Source organism: Hyla sarda, chromosome 7 (genome assembly GCF_029499605.1).
Source record: "Hyla sarda isolate aHylSar1 chromosome 7, aHylSar1.hap1, whole genome shotgun sequence".
NCBI classification, from domain to species: Eukaryota; Metazoa; Chordata; class Amphibia; order Anura; family Hylidae; genus Hyla; species Hyla sarda.
The window spans coordinates 2,233,129-2,257,394 of record NC_079195.1 but is presented as its reverse complement, the minus strand read 5'-3'; the positions used below and the strand labels follow the sequence as shown (position 1 = coordinate 2,257,394).

Genomic DNA, 24,266 nt, shown 5'->3' with positions numbered 1-24,266 from the left:
AGTCTGGAGGAGGAAGACAGAGGAGTCTGAAGGAGGAGGACAGAGGAGTCTGAAGGAGGAGGACAGAGGAGTCTGGAGGAGGAAGTCAGAGGAGCCTGGAGGAGGAGGACAGAGAAGTCTGGAGGAGGTCAAAGGAGCCTGGAGGAGGAGGACAGAGGAGTCTGGAGGAGGAGGAGGAGGAGGACGAGGACAGAGGAGTCTGGAGGAGGAAGTCAGAGGAGCCTGGAGGAGGAGGACAGAGGAGTCTGAAGGAGGAAGACAGAGGAGTCTGAAGGAGGAAGACAGAGGAGCCTGGAGGAGGAGGTCAGAGGAGCCTGGAGGAGGAGGTCAGAGGAGCCTGGAGGAGGAGGACAGAGGAGTCTGGAGGAGGACAGAGGAGTCTGGAGAAGGAGGACGACAGAGGAGTCTGGAGAAGGAGGACGACAGAGGAGTCTGGAGAAGGAGGACGACAGAGGAGTCTGGAGGAGGAGGACGACAGAGGAGTCTGGAGGAGGAGGAGGACAGAGGAGTCTGGAGGAGGAAGTCAGAGGAGCCTGGAGGAAGAGGACAGAGGAGTCTGGTTAGGAGGACAGAGGAGTCTGAAGGAGGACGACAGAGGAGTCTGGAGAAGGAGGACGACAGAGGAGTCTGGAGGAGGAGGACAGAGGAGTCTGAAGGAGGAAGACAGAGGAGTCTGAAGGAGGAGGTCAGAGGAGTCTGTCTGGTGGAGGAGTTCAGAGGAGTCTGAAGGAGGACGACAGAGGAGTCTGAAGGAGGACGACAGAGGAGTCTGGAGAAGGAGGACGACAGAGGAGTCTGGAGGAGGAGGGGACAGAGGAGCCTGGAGGAGGAGGACAGAGGAGCCTGGAGGAGGAGGACAGAGGAGTGTGGAGGAGGAGGACAGAGGGGTCAGAAGGAGGAGGAGGACAGAGGAGTGTGGAGGAGGAGGACAGAGGGGTCAGAAGGAGGAGGAGGACAGAGGAGTGTGGAGGAGGAGAACAGAGGGGTCAGAAGGAGGAGGAGGACAGAAGAGTGTGGAGGAGAACAGAGGGGTCAGAAGGAGGAGGAGGACAGAAGAGTCTGGGGGAGGAGGACAGAGGAGTCTGGAGGGAGGGGGACAGAGGAGTCTGGAGGAGGAAGTCAGAGGAGCCTGGAGGAGGAGGACAGAGGAGTCTGGAGGAGGACAGAGGAGTCTGGAGGAGGAAGTCAGAGGAGCCTGGAGGAGGAGGACAGAGGAGTGTGGAGGAGGAGGACAGAGAGGTCAGAAGGAGGAGGAGGACAGAGGAGTGTGGAGGAGGAGGACAGAGGGGTCAGAAGGAGGAGGAGGACAGAGGAGTGTGGAGGAGAACAGAGGGGTCAGAAGGAGGAGGAGGACAGAAGAGTCTGGAGGAGGAGGACAGAGAAGTCTGGTTAGGAGGACAGAGGAGTCTGGAGGAGGAAGTCAGAGGAGCCTGGAGGAGGAGGACAGAGGAGTCTGGAGGAGGACAGAGGAGTCTGGAGGAGGAAGTCAGAGGAGCCTGGAGGAGGAGGACAGAGGAGTCTGGTTAGGAGGACAGAGGAGCCTGGAGGAGGAATTCAGAGGAGCCTGGAAGAGGAGGACAGAGGAGTCTGGAGGAGAACAGAGGAGCCTGGAGGAGGAGGTCAGAGGAGTCTGGAGGAGGACGGAGGAGTCTGGAGGAGGAGGAGGACAGAGGAGTCTGAAGGAGGACAACAGAGGAGTCTGAAGGAGGACAACAGAGGAGTCTGAAGGAGGACGACAGAGGAGTCTGAAGGAGGAGGACAGATGAGCCTGGAGGAGGAGGACAGAGGAGTCTGGAGGAGGAGGAGGACAGAGGAGTCTGAAGGAGGAGGACAGAGGAGTCTGAAGGAGGAGGACAGAGGAGCCTGGAGGAGGACAGAGGGGTCTGGAGGAGGAGGACAGAGGGGTCTGGAGGAGGAGGACAGAGGAGCTTGGAGGAGGAGGACAGAGGAGCCTGGAGGAGGAGGACAGAGGAGTGTGGAGGAGGAGGACAGATGGTTCAGAAGGAGGAGGAGGAGGACAGAAGAGTCTGGTGGAGGAGGACAGAGGAGTCAGAAGGAGGAGGAGGACAGAGGAGTCTGGAGGGAGGAGGAAGTCAGAGGAGCCTGGAGGAGGAGGAGGACAGAGAAGTCTGGTTAGGAGGACAGAGAAGTCTGGAGGAGGAAGTCGGAGGAGCCTGGAGGAGGAGGACAGAGAAGTCTGGAGGAGGTCAAAGGAGCCTGGAGGAGGAGGACAGAGGAGTCTGGAGGAGGACAGAGGAGTCTGGAGGAGGAAGTCAGAGGAGCCTGGAGGAGGAGGACAGAGGAGTCTGGTTAGGAGGACAGAGGAGTCTGGAGGAGGAGGACAGAGGAGTCTGGAGGAGGAGGACAGAGAAGTCTGGAGGAGGTCAGAGGAGCCTGGAGGAGGAGGACAGAGGAGTCTGGAGGAGGAGGAGACAGAGGAGTCTGGAGGAGGACAGAGGAGTCTGGAGGAGGAAGATAGAGGAGCCTGGAGGAGGAGGTCAGAGGAGCCTGGAGGAGGAGGAGGTCAGAGGAGTCTGGAGGAGGAGGAGGACAGAGGAGTCTGAAGGAGGACAACAGAGGAGTCTGAAGGAGGAGGACAGAGGAGCCTGGAGGAGGAGGACAGAGGAGTCTGGAGGAGGACAGAGGAGTCTGAAGGAGGAGGACAGAGGAGTCTGAAGGAGGAGGAGGACAGAGGAGCCTGGAGGAGGAGGAGGACAGAGGAGTCTGGAGGAGGACAGAGGGGTCTGGAGGAGGAGGACAGAGGAGTCTCTAGGAGGAGGACAGAGGAGTTTGGAGGAGGAGGACAGAGGAGTCTGGAGGAGGAGGACAGAGGAGTCTGGAGGAGGAGGACAGAGGAGTCTGGAGGAGGAGGGCAGAGGGGTCTGGAGCAGGAGGAAGACACAGGAGTCTAGAGGAGGATAGAGAAGTCTGGAGGAGGAGGACAGAGGAGCCTGGAGGAGGAGGAGGACAGAGGGGTCTGGAGGAGGACAGAGAAGCCTGGAGGAGGAGGACAGAGGAGCTTGGAGGAGGAGGACAGAGGAGTGTCTAGGAGGAGGACATAGGGCAGACTGATCGTGTATAGACGGTGTCACTGATCATGCAGAGGGGTCTGGAGCAGGAGGAGGACAGAGGAGTCTGGAGGAGGATAGAGGAGCCTGGAGGAGGAGGACAGAGGATTCTGGAGGAGGAGGACAGAGGAGTCTGGAGGAGGAGGACAGAGGAGTGTCACTGATCATGTATAGACGGTGTCACTGATCATGTATAGACGGTGTCACTGATCATGTATAGACGGTGTCACTGATCATGTATAGACGGTGTCACTGATCATATATAGACAGTGTCACCGATCATGTATAGACGGTGTCACTGATCATATATAGACGGTGTCACTGATCATATATAGACGGTGTCACTGATCATATATAGAAGGTGTCACTGATCATGTATAGACAGTGTCACTGATCATATATAGACAGTGTCACTGATCATATATAGACGGTGTCACTGATCATATATAGACGGTGTCACTGATCGTGTATAGACGGTGTCACTGATCGTGTATAGACGGTGTCACTGATCGTGTATAGACGGTGTCACTGATCATATATAGACGGTGTCACTGATCATATATAGACGGTGTCACTGATCATGTATAGACGGTGTCACTGATCATATATAGACAGTGTCACTGATCATGTATAGACGGTGTCACTGATCATGTATAGACGGTGTCACTGATCATATATAGACGGTGTCACTGATCGTATATAGACGGTGTCACTGATCATATATAGACGGTGTCACTGATTGTGTACAGACGGTGTCACTGATCATGTATAGACGGTGTCACTGATCATATATAGACGGTGTCACTGATCATATATAGACGGTGTCACTGATCATGTATAGACGGTGTCACTGATCATATATAGACGGTGTCACTGATCATGTATAGACGGTGTCACCGATCATATATAGACAGTGTCACCGATCATGTATAGACGGTGTCACTGATCATATATAGGTGTCACTGATCATGTATAGACAGTGTCACTGATCATATATAGACGGTGTCACTGATCATGTATAGACGGTGTCACTGATCATATATAGACAGTGTCACCGATCATGTATAGACGGTGTCACTGATCATATATAGGTGTCACTGATCATGTATAGACAGTGTCACTGATCATATATAGACGGTGTCACTGATCATATATAGACGGTGTCACTGATCATGTATAGACGGTGTCACTGATCATGTATAGACGGTGTCACTGATCATATATAGACGGTGTCACTGATCATATATAGACGGTGTCACTGATCGTATATAGACGGTGTCACTGATCATGTATAGACGGTGTCACTGATCATATATAGACGGTGTCACTGATCATGTATAGACGGTGTCACTGATCATATATAGACAGTGTCACTGATCATGTATAGACGGTGTCACTGATCATATATAGACAGTGTCACTGATCATATATAGACGGTGTCACTGATCATATATAGACGGTGTCACTGATCGTGTATAGACGATGTCACTGATCATGGATAGACGGTGTCACTGATCATATATAGACTGTGTCACTGATCATATATAGACGGTGTCACTGATCATATATAGACGGTGTCACTGATCATATATAGACGGTGTCACTGATCATGTATAGACGGTGTCACTGATCATATATAGACGGTGTCACTGATCATGTATAGACGGTGTCACTGATCGTGTATAGACGGTGTCACTGATCATATATAGACGGTGTCACTGATCATATATCGATGATGTCACTGATCATGTATAGACGGTGTCACTGATCATATATAGACAGTGTCACCGATCATATATAGACGGTGTCACCGATCATATATAGACAGTGTCACTGATCATATATAGACGGTGTCACTGATCGTATATAGACGGTGTCACTGATCGTATATAGACGGTGTCACTGATCGTGTATAGACGGTGTCACTGATCATATATAGACGGTGTGAACGTCTGTAATGTGTGAAGCTCCGCCCATCTTGTCTCTGGGTGCGGAGTAGATGGAGTCGTCTGCCCTGAGGTGATGACCTTTGCTCACAGTAAGAGTTCCAGGTCTCCCTCCCCCTCCAGCCTGGCTGTCAGTGAATGGCTCCCTGTGAAGGAGTCTGCAGGGCCACGAGCCTATAGGAGAGCAGAGCCCATAGGGCCAACCCCCAGAGCTATAGGTGACACTGTGTATAAGAGTGTGTGATGTGGCTGTGCTCACCCCACCTCACCAGCCTACTGCCACCCTACAGCCACCACACCAGTAAGTATAATAATACAACCTAATGCATGTGTGATAATACCGCACTGAGAGTGCAATGTATAATACAACCTAATGCATGTGTGATAATACCGCACTGAGAGTGCAATGTATAATACCACCTAATGCATGTGTGATAATACCGCACCAGGAGTGCAATGTATAATGGGTGATAATACCGCACAGGAGTGCAATGTATAATGGGTGATAATACCGCACAGGAGTGCAATGTATAATGTGTGATAATACCGCACTGAGAGTGCAATGTATAATACAACCTAATGCATGTGTGATAATACCGCACTGAGAGTGCAATGTATAATACAACCTAATGCATGTGTGATAATACCGCACTGAGAGTGCAATGTATAATACCACCTAATGCATGTGTGATAATACCGCACTGAGAGTGCAATGTATAATACCACCTAATGCATGTGTGATAATACCGCACCAGGAGTGCAATGTATAATGGGTGATAATACCGCACCAGGAGTGCAATGTATAATGTGTGATAATACCGTACTGAGAGTGCAATGTATAATGTGTGATAATACCGTACTGAGAGTGCAATGTATAATGTGTGATAATACCGTACTGAGAGTGCAATGTATAATGTGTGATAATACCGCACTGAGAGTGCAATGTATAATGTGTGATAATACCGCACTGAGAGTGCAATGTATAATGTGTGATAATACCGTACTGAGAGTGCAATGTATAATGTGTGATAATACCGCACTGAGAGTGCAATGTATAATGTGTGATAATACCGCACTGAGAGTGCAATGTATAATGTGTGATAATACCGCACTGAGAGTGCAATGTATAATACCACCTAATGCATGTGTGATAATACCGCACTGAGAGTGCAATGTATAATACAACCTAATGCATGTGTGATAATACCGCACTGAGAGTGCAATGTATAATACCACCTAATGCATGTGTGATAATACCGCACTGAGAGTGCAATGTATAATACCACCTAATGCATGTGTGATAATACCGCACTGAGAGTGCAATGTATAATACCACCTAATGCATGTGTGATAATACCGCACTGAGAGTGCAATGTATAATGTGTGATAATACCGCACTGAGAGTGCAATGTATAATACAACCTAATGCATGTGTGATAATACCGCACTGAGAGTGCAATGTATAATACAACCTAATGCATGTGTGATAATACCGCACTGAGAGTGCAATGTATAATACCACCTAATGCATGTGTGATAATACCGCACCAGGAGTGCAATGTATAATGGGTGATAATACCGCACAGGAGTGCAATGTATAATGGGTGATAATACCGCACAGGAGTGCAATGTATAATGTGTGATAATACCGCACAGGAGTGCAATGTATAATGTGTGATAATACCGCCCCAGGAGTGCAATGTATAATGTGTGATAATACCGCCCCAGGAGTGCAATGTATAATGTGTGATAATACCGCCCCAGGAGTGCAATGTATAATGTGTGATAATACCGCACTGAGAGTGCAATGTATAATACAACCTAATGCATGTGTGATAATACCGCACTGAGAGTGCAATGTATAGTACAACCTATAGTATGTGTGATAATACCGCACTGAGAGTGCAATGTATAATACAACCTAATGCATGTGTGATAATACCGCACAGGAGTGCAATGTATAATGTGTGATAATACCGCACTGAGAGTGCAATGTATAATGTGTGATAATACCGCACCAGGAGTGCAATGTATAATGTGTGATAATACCGTACTGAGAGTGCAATGTATAATGTGTGATAATACCGTACTGAGAGTGCAATGTATAATGTGTGATAATACCGCACCAGGAGTGTAATGTATACTGTGTGATAATACCGCACCAGGAGTGCAATGTGTAATGTGTGATAATACCGCACCAGGAGTGCAATGTGTAATGTGTGATAATACCGCACTGAGAGTGCAATGTATAATGTGTGATAATACCGCACTGAGAGTGCAATGTATAATGTGTGATAATGCCGCACCATGAGTGTAATGTATACTGTGTGATAATACCGCACCAGGAGTGCAATGTGTAATGTGTGATAATACCGCACCAGCAGTGCAATGTATAATGTGTGATAATACCGTACTGAGAGTGCAATGTATAATGTGTGATAATACCGTACTGAGAGTGCAATGTATAATGTGTGATAATACCGTACTGAGAGTGCAATGTATAATGTGTGATAATACCGTACTGAGAGTGCAATGTATAATGTGTGATAATACCGCACCAGGAGTGCAATGTATAATGTGTGATAATACCGCACAGGAGTGCAATGTATAATGTGTGATAATACCGCACCAGGAATGCAATGTGTAATGTGTGATAATACCGCACCAGGAGTGCAATGTATAATGTGTGATAATACCGCACCGAGAGTGCAATGTATAATGTGTGATAATGCCGCACCATGAGTGTAATGTATACTGTGTGATAATACCGCACCAGGAGTGCAATGTGTAATGTGTGATAATACCGCACCAGGAGTGCAATGTATAATGTGTGATAATACCGCACCAGCAGTGCAATGTATAATGTGTGATAATACCGCACCAGGAGTGCAATGTATAATGTGTGATAATACCGCACCAGGAGTGCAATGTATAATGTGTGATAATACCGCACCAGGAGTGCAATGTATAATGTGTGATAATACAGCACCAGGAGTGCAATATATGATGTGTGATAATACCGCACAGTAAGTGCAATATAGGATGTGTGATAACACCGCACAGTAAGTGCAATATATGATGTGTGATAATACTGCACAGTAAGAGCAGTGTATAATGTATGATAATAACGCACAGTAAGTGCAGTGTATAATGTATGATAATACCGCACAGTAAGTGCAATATATGATGTGTGATAATACCACAGAGTAAGTGCAATATATGATGTGTGATAATACCGCACAGTAAGTGCAATATATGATGTGTGATAATACCACAGAGTAAGTGCAATATATGATGTGTGATAATACCGCACAGTAAGTGCAATATATGATGTGTGATAATACCCCACAGTAAGTGCAATATATGATGTGTGATAACACCGTACAGTAAGTGCAATATATGATGTATGATAACACCGTACAGTAAGTGCAATATATGATGTATGATAACACCGTACAGTAAGTGCAATATATGATGTGTGATAATACCGCACAGTAAGTGCAATATATGATGTATGATAACACCGCACAGTAAGTGCAATATATGTGTGATATCGTACAGTAAGTGCAATATATGATGTGTGATAATACCGTACAGTAAGTGCAATATATGATGTGTGATAACACCGCACAGTAAGTGCAATATATGATGTGTGATAATATCGTACAGTAAGTGCAATATATGATGTGTGATAATACCGCACAGTAAGTGCAATATATGATGTGTGATAATACCGCACAGTAAGTGCAGTGTATGATGTGTGATAATACCGTACAGTAAGTGCAATATATGATGTGTGATAATACCGTACAGTAAGTGCAATATATGATGTGTGATAATACCGTACAGTAAGTGCAATAGATGATGTGTGATAATACCGCACAGTAAGTGCAATATATGATGTGTGATAATACCGCACAGTAAGTGCAGTGTATAATGTGTGATAATACCGTACAGTAAGTGCAGTGTATAATGTGTGATAATACCGTACAGTAAGTGCAGTGTATAATGTGTGATAATACCGTACAGTAAGTGCAGTGTATAATGTATGATAATACCGTACAGTAAGTGCAGTGTATAATGTATGATAATACCGTACAGTAAGTGCAATATATGATGTGTGATAATACCGTACAGTAAGTGCAATATATGATGTGTGATAATACCGCACAGTAAGTGCAGTGTATAATGTGTGATAATACCGTACAGTAAGTGCAGTGTATAATGTATGATAATACCGCACAGTAAATGCAATATATGATGTGTGATAATACCGCACAGTAAGTGCAGTGTATGCTGCAGTTGGCTGTACAGGGTTGAGCCGTATTGCTCTTTGTAGACCCATGTACGTCATGGTGCAGGGACGGTATGAGTGCTTGGTGCGATGCTCTGCAGGATCACACTGGGAGGATAACTAGTAGGCGTCTATGTTTTGGGGGAGGGGGTTCCCGGTTCGGACGCCTGTGTCCTGTTATCTCTGTACACCACCCATTCACCTCCCGTCCTCCCCATACACGTGTCTGCTCGGCCCACCTGTGCGTGCATGTGGCAGACGCCAAAAGGATCGGATATATATTTGTTGTGCTATTGTTCCCTGCTATCAGCCATTTCAGCCTATTACAGGGGTCTTCAAACTGCTGACATCATACTGTTGCAAAACTACAACTCCCAGCATGCCCGGACAGCCGTTGGCTGTCCAGGCATGCTGGGAGTTGTAGTTTTGCCACAGGTGGAGGTCCGCAGTTTGTAGACCTTTGACCTCATTTATAATCTTAGGCCCGGGGACCTTATCTACTCCCGTAACTCTGCTGTTTCTGGGAAAGCTGGGTGACTCCCTTGTAGTATATCACTGAACAGATGACTAAACAGGATCATAAAGAGGACCCCCAACTGAAGGTCCTTTATAGAGAATATGGACCCCACAGAAGAGAGATCCCCCCCCCCCCACGTATGAGCCAGAGGGTCCCATAATATGGCATCACACAGACAGACCCCCATACATGATCCAGATCAGCAGAACTACAACTCCCAGCATGTAGATCGGACCAATCTAGACCCCCATTCCTATTCTTCAGGTAATAGACCCAATAGGGGGTCTTCTAGGTGCTGGAGGTTCTGGTCCTATATTGGGTCATAACAGCCGTAATAAACCCAAAATCCTCACGATCAGGTATCAAATCGACCGAATCTCCATCGAACTGCATGATGGTGGGCGAGCTGCACCTCACGTGTCCTCTGGATGGGTGACCCCCCTGGAGTCCACGTCCCATTGTACGGAGCGCCCCCTATAACACTTCTCTCCATCTCCCCCCTCTCCACAGACCGTCCAGAATGGCCCACAAGTTCCCGGCACTCACCACTGAACAGAAGAAGGAGCTGTCTGAGATCGCTCAGCGGATTGTTAAGGATGGCAGAGGAATCCTGGCAGCGGATGAGTCCGTGGGTAGGTATATATATATATGAGAGGCGGGTGTCCCCTACCATCCATCGGCCCCCCCTTATCAAGCAGTCTGTGGCACTCCGCACACGAGTGTGGACCATGTCCCCAACCTTTGTCCATCTTCAAAGAAGTCCTGATAAGGTTCCCACCTCCCAGCTAAGTGTATCCATTAGCCCAATGAAGGCCAAAATAGTGTCCCCCGGGGGCTTGTTTCATCCTTTTTTAGCCTGGAGGCCTATAGGTGGCAGATATCTCTGTAGGCTCTACTTATAGTCCTCCATTGGAGGTATGAGAGCTCCCCCCCGATGGATGTGGACAGAGCCTTAGAGTTCAAAGTAGTGTAGGAGCACAGAGGTTTTAGTAGTGTAGGAGCACCGAGGTCTGAGAAGTGTAGGAGCACCGAGGTCTAAGTAGTGTAGGAGCACTGAGGTCTAAGAAGTGTAGGAGCACCAAGGTTTTAGTAGTGTAGGAGCACAGAGGTCTGAGAAATGTAGGAGCACAGAGATCTGAGAAGTGTAGGAGCACAGAGGTCTGAGAAGTGTAGGAGCACCAAGGTCTAAGTAGTGTAGGAGCACCGAGGTCTGAGAAATGTAGGAGCACAGAGATCTGAGAAGTGTAGGAGCACAGAGGTCTGAGAAGTGTAGGAGCACCAAGGTCTAAGTAGTGTAGGAGCACCGAGGTCTGAGAAGTGTTGGAGCACCGAGGTCTGAGAAGTGTAGGAGCACAGAGGTCTGAGAAGTGTAGGAGCACCGAGGTCTAAGTAGTGTAGGAGCAATGAGGTCTAAGAAGTGTAGGAGCACCAAGGTTTTAGTAGTGTAGGAGCACCGAGGTCTGAGAAATGTAGGAGCACAGAGGTCTGAGAAGTGTTGGAGCACAGAGGTCTGAGAAGTGTAGGAGCACAGAGGTCTGAGAAGTGTTGGAGCACCGAGGTCTAAGTAGTGTAGGAGCATTGAGGTCTAAATAGTGTAGGAGCACAGAGGTCTAAATAGTGTAGGAGCACAGAGGTCTAAGAAGTGTAGGAGCACAGAGGTCTGAGAAGTGTAGGAGCACCAAGGTCTAAGTAGTGTAGGAGCACCGAGGTCTGAGAAGTGTTGGAGCACCGAGGTCTGAGAAGTGTAGGAGCACAGAGGTCTGAGAAGTGTAGGAGCACCGAGGTCTAAGTAGTGTAGGAGCAATGAGGTCTAAGAAGTGTAGGAGCACCAAGGTTTTAGTAGTGTAGGAGCACCGAGGTCTGAGAAATGTAGGAGCACAGAGGTCTGAGAAGTGTTGGAGCACAGAGGTCTGAGAAGTGTAGGAGCACAGAGGTCTGAGAAGTGTTGGAGCACCGAGGTCTAAGTAGTGTAGGAGCATTGAGGTCTAAATAGTGTAGGAGCACAGAGGTCTAAATAGTGTAGGAGCACAGAGGTCTAAGAAGTGTAGGAGCACAGAGGTCTGAGAAGTGTAGGAGCACAGAGGTCTTAGTAGGGTATGAGCACAGAGGTCTTAGTAGGGTATGAGCACAGAGGTCTTAGTAGTGTAGGAGCACAGAGGTCTTAGTAGTGTAGGAGCACAGAGGTCTTAGTAGTGTAGGAGCACAGAGGTCTAAGTAGTGTAGGAACACCGAGGTCTAAGTAGTGTAGGAGCACAAAGGTCTAAGTAGTGTAGGAGCACTGATATCTGAGAAGTGTAGGAGCACCAATATCTAGAACTGGATGTTATGTCCTGGAGACAGTCCCACCTCCTGAGACGATACTGTCATTGAGATATCAACATCTCCCCCCCCCCCCCCCCCCTCAGGGACCATGGGCAGCCGTCTGAAGCGCATCAACGTGGAGAACACAGAAGAGAACAGACGCGTGTTCCGTAATCTTCTCTTCACATCTGACCCGAAGCTGAACGAGAACATCGGCGGAGTCATTCTTTTCCACGAAACACTGTACCAAAAGGCCAACAGTGGTGTCCCCTTCCCCAAACTCCTAAAGAATCTGGGCATTGTCGTGGGAATCAAGGTCTGTCTTCTGTCATTCCTGTTGTTCTTCCATCAGTGATGGCGTCTCTCTCATCATCTTGTCTGTCCTGTCTTCTGTCATTCCTGTTCTTCTTCCATCAGTGATGGCGTCTCTCTCATCATCTCGTCTGTTCTGTCTTCTGTCGTTCCTATTCTTCTTCCATCAGTGATGGCGTCTCTCTCATCATCTCGTCTGTCCTGTCTTCTGTCGTTCCTATTCTTCTTCCATCAGTGATGCCGTCTCTCTCATCATCTCGTCTGTCCTGTATTATGTCATTCCTGTTGTTCTTCCATCAGTGATGGCGTCTCTCTCATCATCTCGTCTGTCCTGTGTTCTGTCATTCCTGTTCTTCTTCCATCCGTGATGGTGTCTCTCTCATCATCTTGTCTGTCCTGTCTTCTGTCATTCCTGTTGTTCTTCCATCAGTGATGGCATCTCTCTCATCATCTCGTCTGTCCTGTGTTCTGTCGTTCCTGTTCTTCTTCCATCAGTGATGTCGTCTCTCTCATCATCTCGTCTGTCCTGTCTTCTGTCGTTCCTATTCTTCTTCCATCAGTGATGGCGTCTCTCTCATCATCTCGTCTGTCCTGTCTTCTGTCATTCCTGTTCTTCTTCCATCAGTGATGGCGTCTCTCTCATCATCTCGTCTGTCCTGTCTTCTGTCGTTCCTATTCTTCTTCCATCAGTGATGGCGTCTCTCATCATCTCGTCTGTCCTGTCTTCTGTCGTTCCTATTCTTCTTCCATCAGTGATGGCGTCTCTCTCATCATCTCATCTGTCCTGTCTTCTACAGGTAGATAAAGGCACGGCCGCCCTCGCTGGGACTGACGGAGAGACCACCACTCAAGGTAAGTACCGAGATCTGAGGAACGCCCCATGACGGGTCCAACGCTTAACACCCTTTACAAACTCTTGGTTCTTCTCTTTTCAGGTCTGGATGGTCTTGGAGAGAGATGCGCTCAGTATAAAAAGGATGGCGCTGACTTTGCCAAGTGGCGATGCGTGCTGAAGATCTCAGACCACGCCCCTTCAAGCCTCGCCATTTACGAGAACGCCAATGTGTTGGCACGGTATGCCAGTATCTGCCAGCAGGTAAGTGTTTACGACTGAAGTTTTTAGTCATTCCTGTATTCCTCCTGGCACATTGTCAAGTGATCTCTGGCACGTACCATCTGTACACAGGGGGCAGCGCTGACTAAGCAGATATTAACCCCTGAGGACCTCGTGTGACAGATAAGACGGAGCGTGATCAGGACTCCAGGGCGGCTGGCATTACACTCTGCACCTGATCTCATTACTCCGGCCACACGGGCATTTGGCAAAGAGCTGTTCTTTTCAGCCCCCACAAGCATGCGCACTCAGCTTGACCGAGTGTGCATGTATTTTAAATGAAAGTAAGGGATTAAAGGTGTACTCCACTGTCCCAGCGTTCGGAACATTTTGTTGGTTGTGAGCAGTGGGGTCATGACGTCATGTTACACCCCCTCAATGCAAGTCTATGGGAGGGGGCGTGGCGGATGCCACGCCCCCTCCCATAGACTTGCATTGAGGGGGCCTGGTTGTGACATCACAACCCCGCTGCCTACACCCAGCGTTCGAACAAAATGTTCCGAACACTGGTGCAGTGGAGTACCCCTTTAAATTATACAGATTTTTTTAATTACTAGTGTTGAGCACGAATATTCGTTATGCAAATTTTTCTTCTGAATATTTGTGAATATTTAGAATATAGTGCTATATATTCGTAATGACGAACATTCGTTTATTTTTTTACATGCAAATTTTCGCATGGAAAAAAAAAGTGAACGTACATAGCAAATATGCTAATTTCGGGAACATAATTGTAGGACGAATAATTGTCAATATATTCGAGAAATGTTGCGAATTCGAATATGGCCCCTGCTGCTCATCACTATTAATTGCTTCTATATAAAAATATTAATCCTTCCAGTACTTATCAGCTGCTGTATGCTCCACAGGAAGTTATGTAGTTCTTTCCAGTCTGACCACAGTGCTCTCTGCTGACACCTCTGTCCGTGTCAGGAACTGTCCAGAGCAGGAGAGGTTTGCTATGGGGATTTGCTCCTACTCTGGACAGTTCCTGACATGGACAGAGGGGGCAGCAGAGACTTTAATATCCTGAGAACATCTGGTCTGGTTGTTGGGTTCCGTTTTTTGGTATTGTTCAATGATCCAGACAATCCTGCCATGGGCCCCCGCTCCGGCCCCGGTAGATACATATTGGATAGATTATTGATGGACACGAGATCTCCGCCGTTTCCTAGCTGCAGAGAACAGTCCCGATACCTCGGTCGGTTCCTCACTCTATAACTTTGTGTCTTTCAGAACGGTCTGGTGCCAATTGTCGAACCTGAAATATTGTCCGATGGGTCACATGATCTCCAGAGGTGTCAATACGAGACAGAAAAGGTAAAGTCTCCCCATCTCACCTTGTTAATCATTAACCTTGGTGTTTTTCACATGTTCACGCTCACGATGAGTGAAAGAGTCTGGGAACGAAGCCAAGTGGAACTTAGACCTCATGATGATGTGTAGAGACGGCAGACACTTCGGTACTGGGTGTTTACACAGCATAGCCCCAGCAGATTAGATCTGACCAACAATAATCCAACTTGTATGGTCGGGGAAAACGAGGTCTAAGTAGTGTAGAAGCACCGAGGTCTTAGTAGTGTAGGAGCACCGAGGTCTTATATTAGTGTAGGAACACAGAGGTCTGAGAAGTGTAGAAGCACCGAGGTCTAAGTAGTGTAGGAGCACTGAGGTCTAAGTAGTGTAGGAGCACTGAGGTCTAAGTCCTGTAGGTGGACTGAGGTCTAAGTAGTTTGGGAGCACCAAGGTCTAAGTAGTGTGAGAGCACCAAGGTCTAAGTAGTGTGAGAGCACCAAGGTCCAAGAAGTGTAGGAGCACCAAGGTCTAAGTAGTTTAGGCGCACCAAGGTCTTAGTAATGTAGGAGTACCAAGGTCTTAGTAGTGTAGGAGCACCGAGGTCTTTGTAGTGTAGGAGCACCGAGGTCAAAGTAGTGTAGGAGCACAAAGGTCTAAGTAGTGTAGAAGCACTGAGTTGTTTGTAGTGTAAGAGCACCGAGGTCTAAGTAGTGTAGGAGCACCAAGGTCTAAGAAGTGTAGGAGCACCAAGGTCTAAGTAGTGTAGGAGCACCAAGGTCTAAGTAGTGTAGGAGCACCAAGGTCTTCGTAGTGTAGGAGCACCGAAGTCTTAGTAGTGTAGGAGCACCAAGGTCTAAATAGTGTAGGAGCACCAAGGTCCAAGAAGTGTAGAAGCACCGAGGTCTAAGTAGTTTAGGCACACCAAGGTCTAAGTAGTTTAGGCGCACCAAGGTCTTAGTAATGTAGGAGTACCAAGGTCTTAGTAATGTAGGAGTACCAAGGTCTTAGTAGTTTAGGAGCACCGAGGTCTAAGTAGTGTAGGAGCCCTGAGGCATTAGTAGTGTAGGAGCACGGAGGTCTAAGTAGTATAGGAGCATGGAGGTCTTAGTAGTGTAGAAGCACAGAGGTCTCAGTAGTGTAGGAGGACTGAGGTCTTAATAATGTAGGAGGACTGAGGTCTTAGTAGTGTAGGAGGACTGAGGTCTTAGTAGTGTAGGAGGACTGAGGTGTTAGTAGTGTAAGAGGACCAAGGTCTCAGTAGTGTAGGAGGACCAAGGTCTCAGTAGTGTAGGAGCACAGAGGTCTCAGTAGTGTAGGAGCACAGAGGTCTCAGTAGTGTAGAAGCTCCGAGGTCTAAGTAGTGTAGGAGCACCAAGGTCTAAATAGTGTAGGAGCACCAAGGTCCAAGTAGTTTAGGTGCACCAAGGCCTTAGTAATATAGGAGCACCAAGGTCTTAGTAGTGTAGAAGCACTGAGGTCTTAGTAATGTAGGAGTAGCAAGGTCTTAGTAGTGTAGGAGCACCGAGGTCTTAGTAGTGTAGGAGCACTGAGGTCTTATCCCTTTTTATTTAGGGCTGGCGATATTTCAATGAAATTTCATCACATGTTACTTATATGTCAAAAAAAAATATAGTAAAATTTAGGGAGGTCTCCGCAGCCCAAGACTAACACGATCAGTAGATGAACTGGAAGCCCCATGCAAGTCTATGGGACCAGTACATCTTTTGATAGCATTACTCTCAGACTGCAGAGATTGCCTGGGACCAACATCATGGTAAAGTATGATTTAACTGTCTGGCAGGCAGGTGCAGAGAATAACTGACATGGAAGCAGGGAGAGGAAACCGGATGGGTGGGGGAGAGAAGATTTATGGCAAGCTGAAAGAATAATGAGGGGGGAGAGAACAGGGTGGACAAGCAGCCTATCACTGCAGAGGCTTCAGGAGACTGGGAAAGCTGGGTGACACACATTATTGTTATGATACATGAAGGAAAATTGTGGCAGATGTTATTGCAAAACTACAACTCCCAGCATGCCCGGACAGCCTATGGCTGTCCGGGCATGCTGGGAATTGTAGTTTTTGCAACATCCTGAGGGCCACAGTTTGGGGACCACTGGTCTACCAGTATAGTGGCTTGTGTACAGGTTATGGGAATGGTGTGAACGTGTCCATCTCTTGGCGCAGGTCCTCTCGGCGGTGTACGCCGCGCTCATCCAGCATCACGTATATCTGGAGGGAACACTCCTAAAACCAAACATGGTCACAGGCGGACAGTCCTGTCCCCAAAAATTCACCCCAGAGCAGGTCGCCATGGCAACTGTCACCGCTCTGAGACGAACCGTTCCTGCTGCCGTACCCGGTAATGAGGCCTCTCTGTCTCCACTCTATGGACGACTTTCCGAACTCCATCTTTCCTCTTAAAATAATAAGTAGGGAACCGCCCACCTACTGAGGGGTCGTCCAGAGATAAAGGATTGAGGGTCACGTCAGGTAGATACTCTCATAGCTCCAAATATTAGGATATAGGATCGGAAGGGACCGTTCTAGGAATTACAGCATTAAGAAAGTCACAGTAATAAAACAAGGAAGGATAAGGACTTGTATTGTGTCCGTACATCTTCACCAGCTGGTGGCCAAAGGATCCTGTCCTCCTCCTCCAGACCCCTCTGTCCTCCTCCTCCAGAATCCTCTGTCCTCCTCCTCCAGACCCCTCTGTCCTCCTCCTCCAGACTCCTCTGTCCTCCTCCTCCAGAATCCTCTGTCCTCCTCCTCCAGACTCCTCTGTCCTCCTCCTCCAGACTCCTCTGTCCTCCTCCTCCAGACCCCTCTGTCCTCCTCCTCCAGAATCCTCTGTCCTCCTCCTCCAGACCCCTCTGTCCTCCTCCTCCAGACCCCTCTGTCCTCCTCCTCCAGACCCCTCTGTCCTCCTCCTCCAGACTCCTCTGTCGTCCTCCTCCTCCAGACTCCTCTGTCGTCCTCCTCCTCCAGACTCCTCTGGCTACACCTTATTACCCTTGAGAACTATATAACTGGATGTTTACCTTCAGCACACTCAATCCTTCTTTCCCCAATATCCTCTGTCCTCCTCCTCCAGACCTCTCCGTCTCATCCTCCATCAGACTCCTCTGTCCTCCTCCTCCAGACTCCTCTGTCATCCTCCATCAGACTCCTCTGTCCTCCTCCTCCAGACTCCTCTGTCCTCCTCCTCCAGACCCTCTGTCATCCTCCATCAGACTCCTCTGTCCTCCTCCTCCAGACTCCTCTGTCCTCCTCCTCCAGACCTCTCTGTCTCCTCCTTCAGGCCTCATTTCTCCTCCAAACCTCCCTCTTCCCTCCATACTCCTCTGGCTACACCTTATTACCCTTGAGAACTATATATCTGGATGTTTACCTTCAGCACACTCAATCCTTCTTTCCCCAATATCCTCTGTAGACCCTTAGTGTGGATGTAATGTGCCGAATGTAACAACAGATCCTAACCAGGTGGCATAGAAGTCTATCATTGTATTATAACAAATTATCTGGATGATTCCAGGAGCCCCAATCATTAATGGGTTACAAGGACCCACGGAGATCAGCTGTAATCTGAGAAAGAGTCTATCAGCAAGTGTTCCATGTCCCTACAGCGCCTCCACAGGGGAAATGAAGTATTACACACTTCTCACTGACATCAGTTGGTTATCTGTGTAACCATGAATGTGCCAGGTCCTCCAGAGGACAAGACTTTGTAGCCACTCGGGGTCCAGAGAAAAACATTAAGGGGGCTTCTTAGCACTAGAAAGAAATCTCTACAGGACTCTGCCTCCATCTTTTTCCTTCTCTTATATTATTTCTTCTATCCTCTAACGTTTCCTCTCTTCTGCTTCTCGTAAATCATCGGTGACATTTATCATTATTTTCTGGATTATCCCAGGTATTTGCTTCTTGTCCGGAGGTCAGAGTGAAGAGGAGGCGTCTCTCAACCTGAACGCCATGAACCGCTGCGACCTTCTCCGCCCCTGGCGTGTGTCCTTCTCGTACGGCCGCGCGTTACAGGCTTCATCGCTCTCCGCATGGGTCGGGAAAACAGAAAACGAGAAAGCAGCCCAGGAGGCCTTCCTCAAGAGAGCTAAGGTTGGTACCAGTCTGTGCCCTATGAGGGGTGGGTGACTGTAGGTGGTCTCTACTTCCATAATCTTCCAGAAACTTCCCTGAATTGTCCATAGACTCTACATTATTATCACCTGTTAGGGCAAATCATTACATTGTATAGGTAACGTATGCAACATCTTTGTAATCTATATAGATATCTGTGTGTGTATATATATATATATATATATATATATATATATCTCAACATATGTACATAAGATTGTAGAGTTTAGGGATGTCCCGATACTGACAATCTTCATTTCCGTGTCGTGCAATCAAAAGGTGACCAGAAGTCCCATGCAAGTCCATGGGACTCCAGGTACATCTACTGATCATGTTACTCTCAGGCTGCGGAGATTGCCCAGGTATTTTAAACATCCTGCAGCCGGACAAAAGTCATGGTAAAGTATGATTTTACTGTCCAGCAGGCAGGTGCGGAGTATAGTTAGTGAGGGAGCAGGGAGAGGGGACAAGGCGAGCAGGGGAGAGGAGATTTATATTGGGATAACAGAAGTATTAGGGGGGAGAAGACATCAGTGCAGAGGCAGGGAGGACGAGTAGCCTATTACTGCTGGGGCTTCAAGAGACTGGGAAAGCTGGGTGGCACACAGTATGCGTGCCACCCAGTTTTCCCCGTCTCTTCAAGAGCTCCAATATAGCAGGGCTCACAGTACTCCCCCTACTTTCCCAGTCTTCTGAAGAGATTCTCTGTCAGTGAAGCAGCCATATTTTAAATATGAAGAGAAGTAGTATATACCACTTCGCTGCTATATTTCCTAAAATGGCATTGATATAAGATATTGACTAGATGAGTACCCAGCTTTGCCCAGGCTTCCTGCCAAAACTTTATGGGAGAGGAAAAGCAAAAATGAAGTCTAAATAACACATGTTGCTTTTCCTCTCCTACAAGGTTTAGGTAGGAAGAACGGCAACTCGGGGTACTCGGCCAGTGCCGAATAAAATTGGGTTATTTTTATTGTGGTTGGGAGGCGACGGCCCATTGTGAACTGGACTATATACTGGTGGAGTAGGAGCGGCCCAGTAGATGACTATTTGTTGTGTGTGTTGCAGATTAATGGCTTGGCTTCTCTCGGGAAGTACGTCCCATCAGGATCCTCGGACGCAGCCTCCTCCGCCTCTCTCTTCCAAGCAAGTTACACCTACTGAGCTCCTCCCCTTCATCTATAGGGGCTTCCTCCAGACTCTGAGCCATTTCTATAGGTTGTCCTAAGATAAGTAACATCCTGTGCAGTAGAAATATCACAAACTTTAATATTCCTTATAATGTTGGTACTGGGTGCGGTCATGATTCCATCCTGGGAGAAGTGATTGCACCCACATAGGTGGGAGCGGTGTACAAAGGCAATGAAGATACTGTATAGGAACCATCACAGATTCTTTTTTCCTTGCTGCTATATAAAGAATGACCAAACTAATCGGGAACATGAAGTTAATAAAAACTTTCTGTAAAAAAACAACTTGTGTCCGGCTCATTGTAATACAGAGGTCAGGTGTCGGAGTCTCATATCATATACACATATTGGGGTTTATTTACTAACGTGATCCCAACTTTTTTTTTCCGGGTTTTGCACCCAAATTGTGTCACACGTTCCATGCACCACAATTTGCGACAAAAAAAACCAAAACCCTCCATTTTACAAGAAAAACACGAAAAGGGGCGTGGTCATGGGAGAAAGTGGGCATGGTCTGACAAAAGGGCGTGTCCTCGACAGTTTTGAAAGATCCCAACATATTTACTAAGGAAAATGTGGTGGATTTGAGCTGAGGAAAACCGTACAGATCAGAACAGTTGAAAAAAAAAAAGCAAAAGTGCAAAATATGGGGAAACCTTAGTAAATACCTTGGAAAAATACCTGACAGAAATCGAAACCCACAAAGAAAACTACACTCCACTGCAAATAAACCCCATTGTGCGACATACAGAGCTCCAAGGCCCCAACCCCCCCCCCCCCCCCAAGTCCCTAGTTTAAACACTTTTCCGCCCTACTGGCCATCTGCTCCCTGTGCACCACGTCTCCCGCTAGGGCCGCGGGGCACTCCGTGCAAAGAATGAACATGTTATTTCTTTGCGCGGAACAATTTCAGCGGCGGAATTGTCCGCCGCGGAAATTCCGCAGTGTGAACGGGTCTCGCGGAGACCCATTCACACTAATCTTAAGTTCACACCGCGGAATTCCGCTCACGGAGTTACTCTCGTGGAATTCCGTAGTGTGAACGCACCCTAAAGTAGCCTGTGCGGTATAATGAAGACTCCATAGTGGTTTCAGTAATGGTGCCCACATCCTGATGGAGCAAAGCAGCCCCAAACCAGAACATCATCACCACCGACAGTAAGGGACATTTTACCCAGGCTGAATAGTGACTGAATGTTCATAAGAATTTTTATTGCCAATAACTGACCCTTCCAGTACTTATCAGCTACTCTATGCTCAACAGGAAGTTGAGAAGTTCTTTCTAGTCTGACCACAGTGCTCTCTGCTGACACCTCTGTCCATGTCAGGAACTGTCCAGAGCAGGAGAGGTTTGCTATGGGGATTTGTTCCTACTCTGGACAGTTCCTGACATGGACAGAGGTGTCAGCAGAGAGCACTGTGGTCAGACTGGAAAGAACTACACAACTTCCTGTGGAACATTCAGCAGCTGATAAGTACTGGAAGGATTAAGATTTTTATATAAAAGTATCTGTAGAACTTTCTGGCACCAGTTGACTTGAAAACATTTTTTTCCCACCAGAGTGCGCCTCTTAAGCCCTTGGACATATTAAGAGAGAAACCATCATTATTGTAGGCACCATGGATTATAGACTAACGTAGAAAAAAGGCAGATAAAGGAAAAATAAGTGGGAGAAAGATGCAGACATGTCCAAAGCTGTAAGGCTGCATTCACATCCCGTACTGGGAGCGCCCGTTTCTCCCATCCCCCAGCCAGATCCGACAGCCGTAGGCTGCAAATGTGATGTGAATGCAGCCTAATAAAGAGGAGACAAGAAGGAACCACCACTTCCATCAGCCACCAGCAACTCAACCAACCCCAAGACATAGGGAAAAATGATATTTAGGTGGTAAACGGGAAATTCAGGAAGGTAAAATAGACCATCAATATGGCATTGTGTACAGGAAAACCTGAGGAGATAAATATGGAGGATATAGAAAGAAGATGGCCGCCAGTAAAGTCAGGACAAGATACTACTGTAAGGGTGCGTTCACACTGCGGAAATCTCATTGAATCTCCACTCGTGGAATTCAGTGAGTGGAGATCCAGCCTGGTAGCTGCCGCCGAAATTCTTTGGTGGTAGAACCATGCGGCACTGCAACGCCACCACTGACACAGTGCTCGCGGAATTCAGCTCAAAGAATGAACATGTTCATTCTTTGCGCAGAACAATTTCAGCGGTGGAATTGTCCGCCGCTGAAAGTGCTCAGTGAGAACGGGTCTCGCGGATGAACCATTCACACTGATGTTAATGTTCACCGTGCGGAATTCTGCAGGAATAACGTAATGTGAATTGTCGAGCGGTAATAACTCAATTATGAATTATGGTCATAAAAATTATTAATTATGAAAAATAATAAAAATATCAAAATGATGACCTGGTGAATTGTAGACAAAGCCAATCAATACAATTCACATCTGAGTCCGACTGTTTCCTCAGATATAAACAAGTTCTTTTTATGACGGGACGACATTAACGCTTAAGGATGTAGTTTTGCAATATACAATAATACACAGGTATTATAAAAGTATACAGACTTATTGATTATAAGATAATATACATAAATGAGTAATAAACACAATGATATATGCAAATGAATATCAATTAGATATTAGTAAACATTACAAGCTTGTTAATTGACTACATATAGTAGAACAATACATGTGAGTAGTAAGTAACTTAACATAAAAGAAAAGCTACTAGGTTAGGAATATCATATAAGAAACAGGTTACATATTACTGTGTCCAGAGGAACCTCATGATATCAAGATGGGCAATATCTATTCATAGACATATCAATATGGAATCCTAAATACACTCCGCCCCCTTCTAATCAGAGACATATCAATATGGAATCCTAAATACACTCCGCCCCCTTCTAATCAGAGACATATCAATATGGAATGCTAAATACACTCTGCCCCTTCTAATCAGAGACATATCAATATGGAATGCTAAATACACTCCGCCCTCTTCTAACCAACTACAAATCACATGACTCCAAGAATGAGCAAATCCATCTAAGGATATAAACATGGAAGAAATGTAATATACTTCCGCCCCATTCTGGACTATTTTCTATACAAGATCTTGGTAAGACATTAAGACAAATAGCAGAGTTTTATAATCTCACTAGACTATATTTTAGGAGGAAGAACTTGAAACAAGTTTCCTGTGTGGGAAATTTACTTATAACACTTAAATTGGCGGGTAGGAATTCTATCAATATGTATAAGCAATTATTTCATGCTTTGATAGATTATGAGTCTTGATTCTTCTGCAGGTAGAATGAAGTCTCACAATATCCTAAAACCATCATCTCAATATGGAGATAATTAATTATTTTATTTTATTAATTTATTCGCCAATCTAAATGGTATAATACCATCCACATTATCCCAATTAGTCTTAATTAAATGGAATACCATTTTTGTATCTCTTACCAAGTCTATGTAAGAACCTCGCTTCTGCTCTGAGGAACACTGAACGGTCCATCTCATCATCAGGGACAGCCATTGGTCTGTTATACCGTGTGATCAGTCCATCTGCTGGAATCTCACATGGCTTTCCCACCTGGTTGGACCTCTTTCCTGTGTCTTTGTGTGTTCTCTACAGTACAGTCTACAACACCGCACAGTTCAGTCTACTGTCTAGTTCACAGTACCGTTCCTAACATCTGGTTTACCAGACTTTTTAATTAGTTAGACACACCCTTCTAAATTGGAATTCCCCAATGAATGTAGGTTGGGCGTGTACTTATGGTAATGACTATGACATCACTATAATACCCAGAATGCATTGAGCATATCACCCATAATGCCTTTCCTGTCAGTGTAATGTCAACTACTCATACCCAAGGGGGTGCTATTACCATCATTTAGCATCATCAATTAGCATCATTACCATTAAGGATTAACTGTCAATAACTAGTCTTAAACCCACATTCCACACTTGACTTATAGAGCCATAATTTATTAGGTGTGACACATATAAGTAATTAAAACCAGATTCTCATAGACATAGAGTCACCAACAAGACATCCAAATGTATTG

General features: G+C 46.6%; 1 protein-coding gene and 1 long non-coding RNA gene across 3 annotated transcripts in view; one reads left to right on the top strand and one right to left on the bottom strand.

Moving 5' to 3' along the window:
* The first annotated feature begins 5,157 nt into the window (after nt 1-5,157).
* On the top strand, nt 5,158-20,458 carry ALDOB (aldolase, fructose-bisphosphate B). Its single transcript, XM_056531068.1, has 9 exons — nt 5,158-5,315; nt 10,336-10,457; nt 12,231-12,442; nt 13,236-13,290; nt 13,374-13,534; nt 14,789-14,872; nt 17,034-17,208; nt 18,763-18,962; nt 20,052-20,458. The coding sequence occupies exons 2-9, from the start codon at nt 10,346-10,348 to the stop codon at nt 20,145-20,147; spliced, it is 1,095 nt and encodes a 364-aa protein (XP_056387043.1). The 5' UTR covers nt 5,158-5,315; nt 10,336-10,345; the 3' UTR covers nt 20,148-20,458.
* The window catches only part of LOC130282645 (uncharacterized), a 34,934-nt gene continuing 29,661 nt past the window's right edge, over nt 18,994-24,266 (bottom strand). For both annotated transcript variants that reach the window (XR_008846473.1, XR_008846472.1), the window contains one exon: nt 18,994-19,072. This is a non-coding gene — a long non-coding RNA (uncharacterized LOC130282645). The remainder of the gene's footprint in view (nt 19,073-24,266) is intronic.

Bases quoted from the DNA above. Each gene is read 5' to 3' on its own strand.
- ALDOB (XM_056531068.1), top strand. From the start codon at position 10,346: ATGGCCCACAAGTTCCCGGCACTCACCACTGAACAGAAGAAGGAGCTG. The intron at 10,458-12,230 runs GTAGGTATATAT...CCCCCCCCTCAG, and splicing joins GGCAGCGGATGAGTCCGTGG to GGACCATGGGCAGCCGTCTG. The intron at 18,963-20,051 runs GTTGGTACCAGT...TGTGTGTTGCAG, and splicing joins CCTTCCTCAAGAGAGCTAAG to ATTAATGGCTTGGCTTCTCT.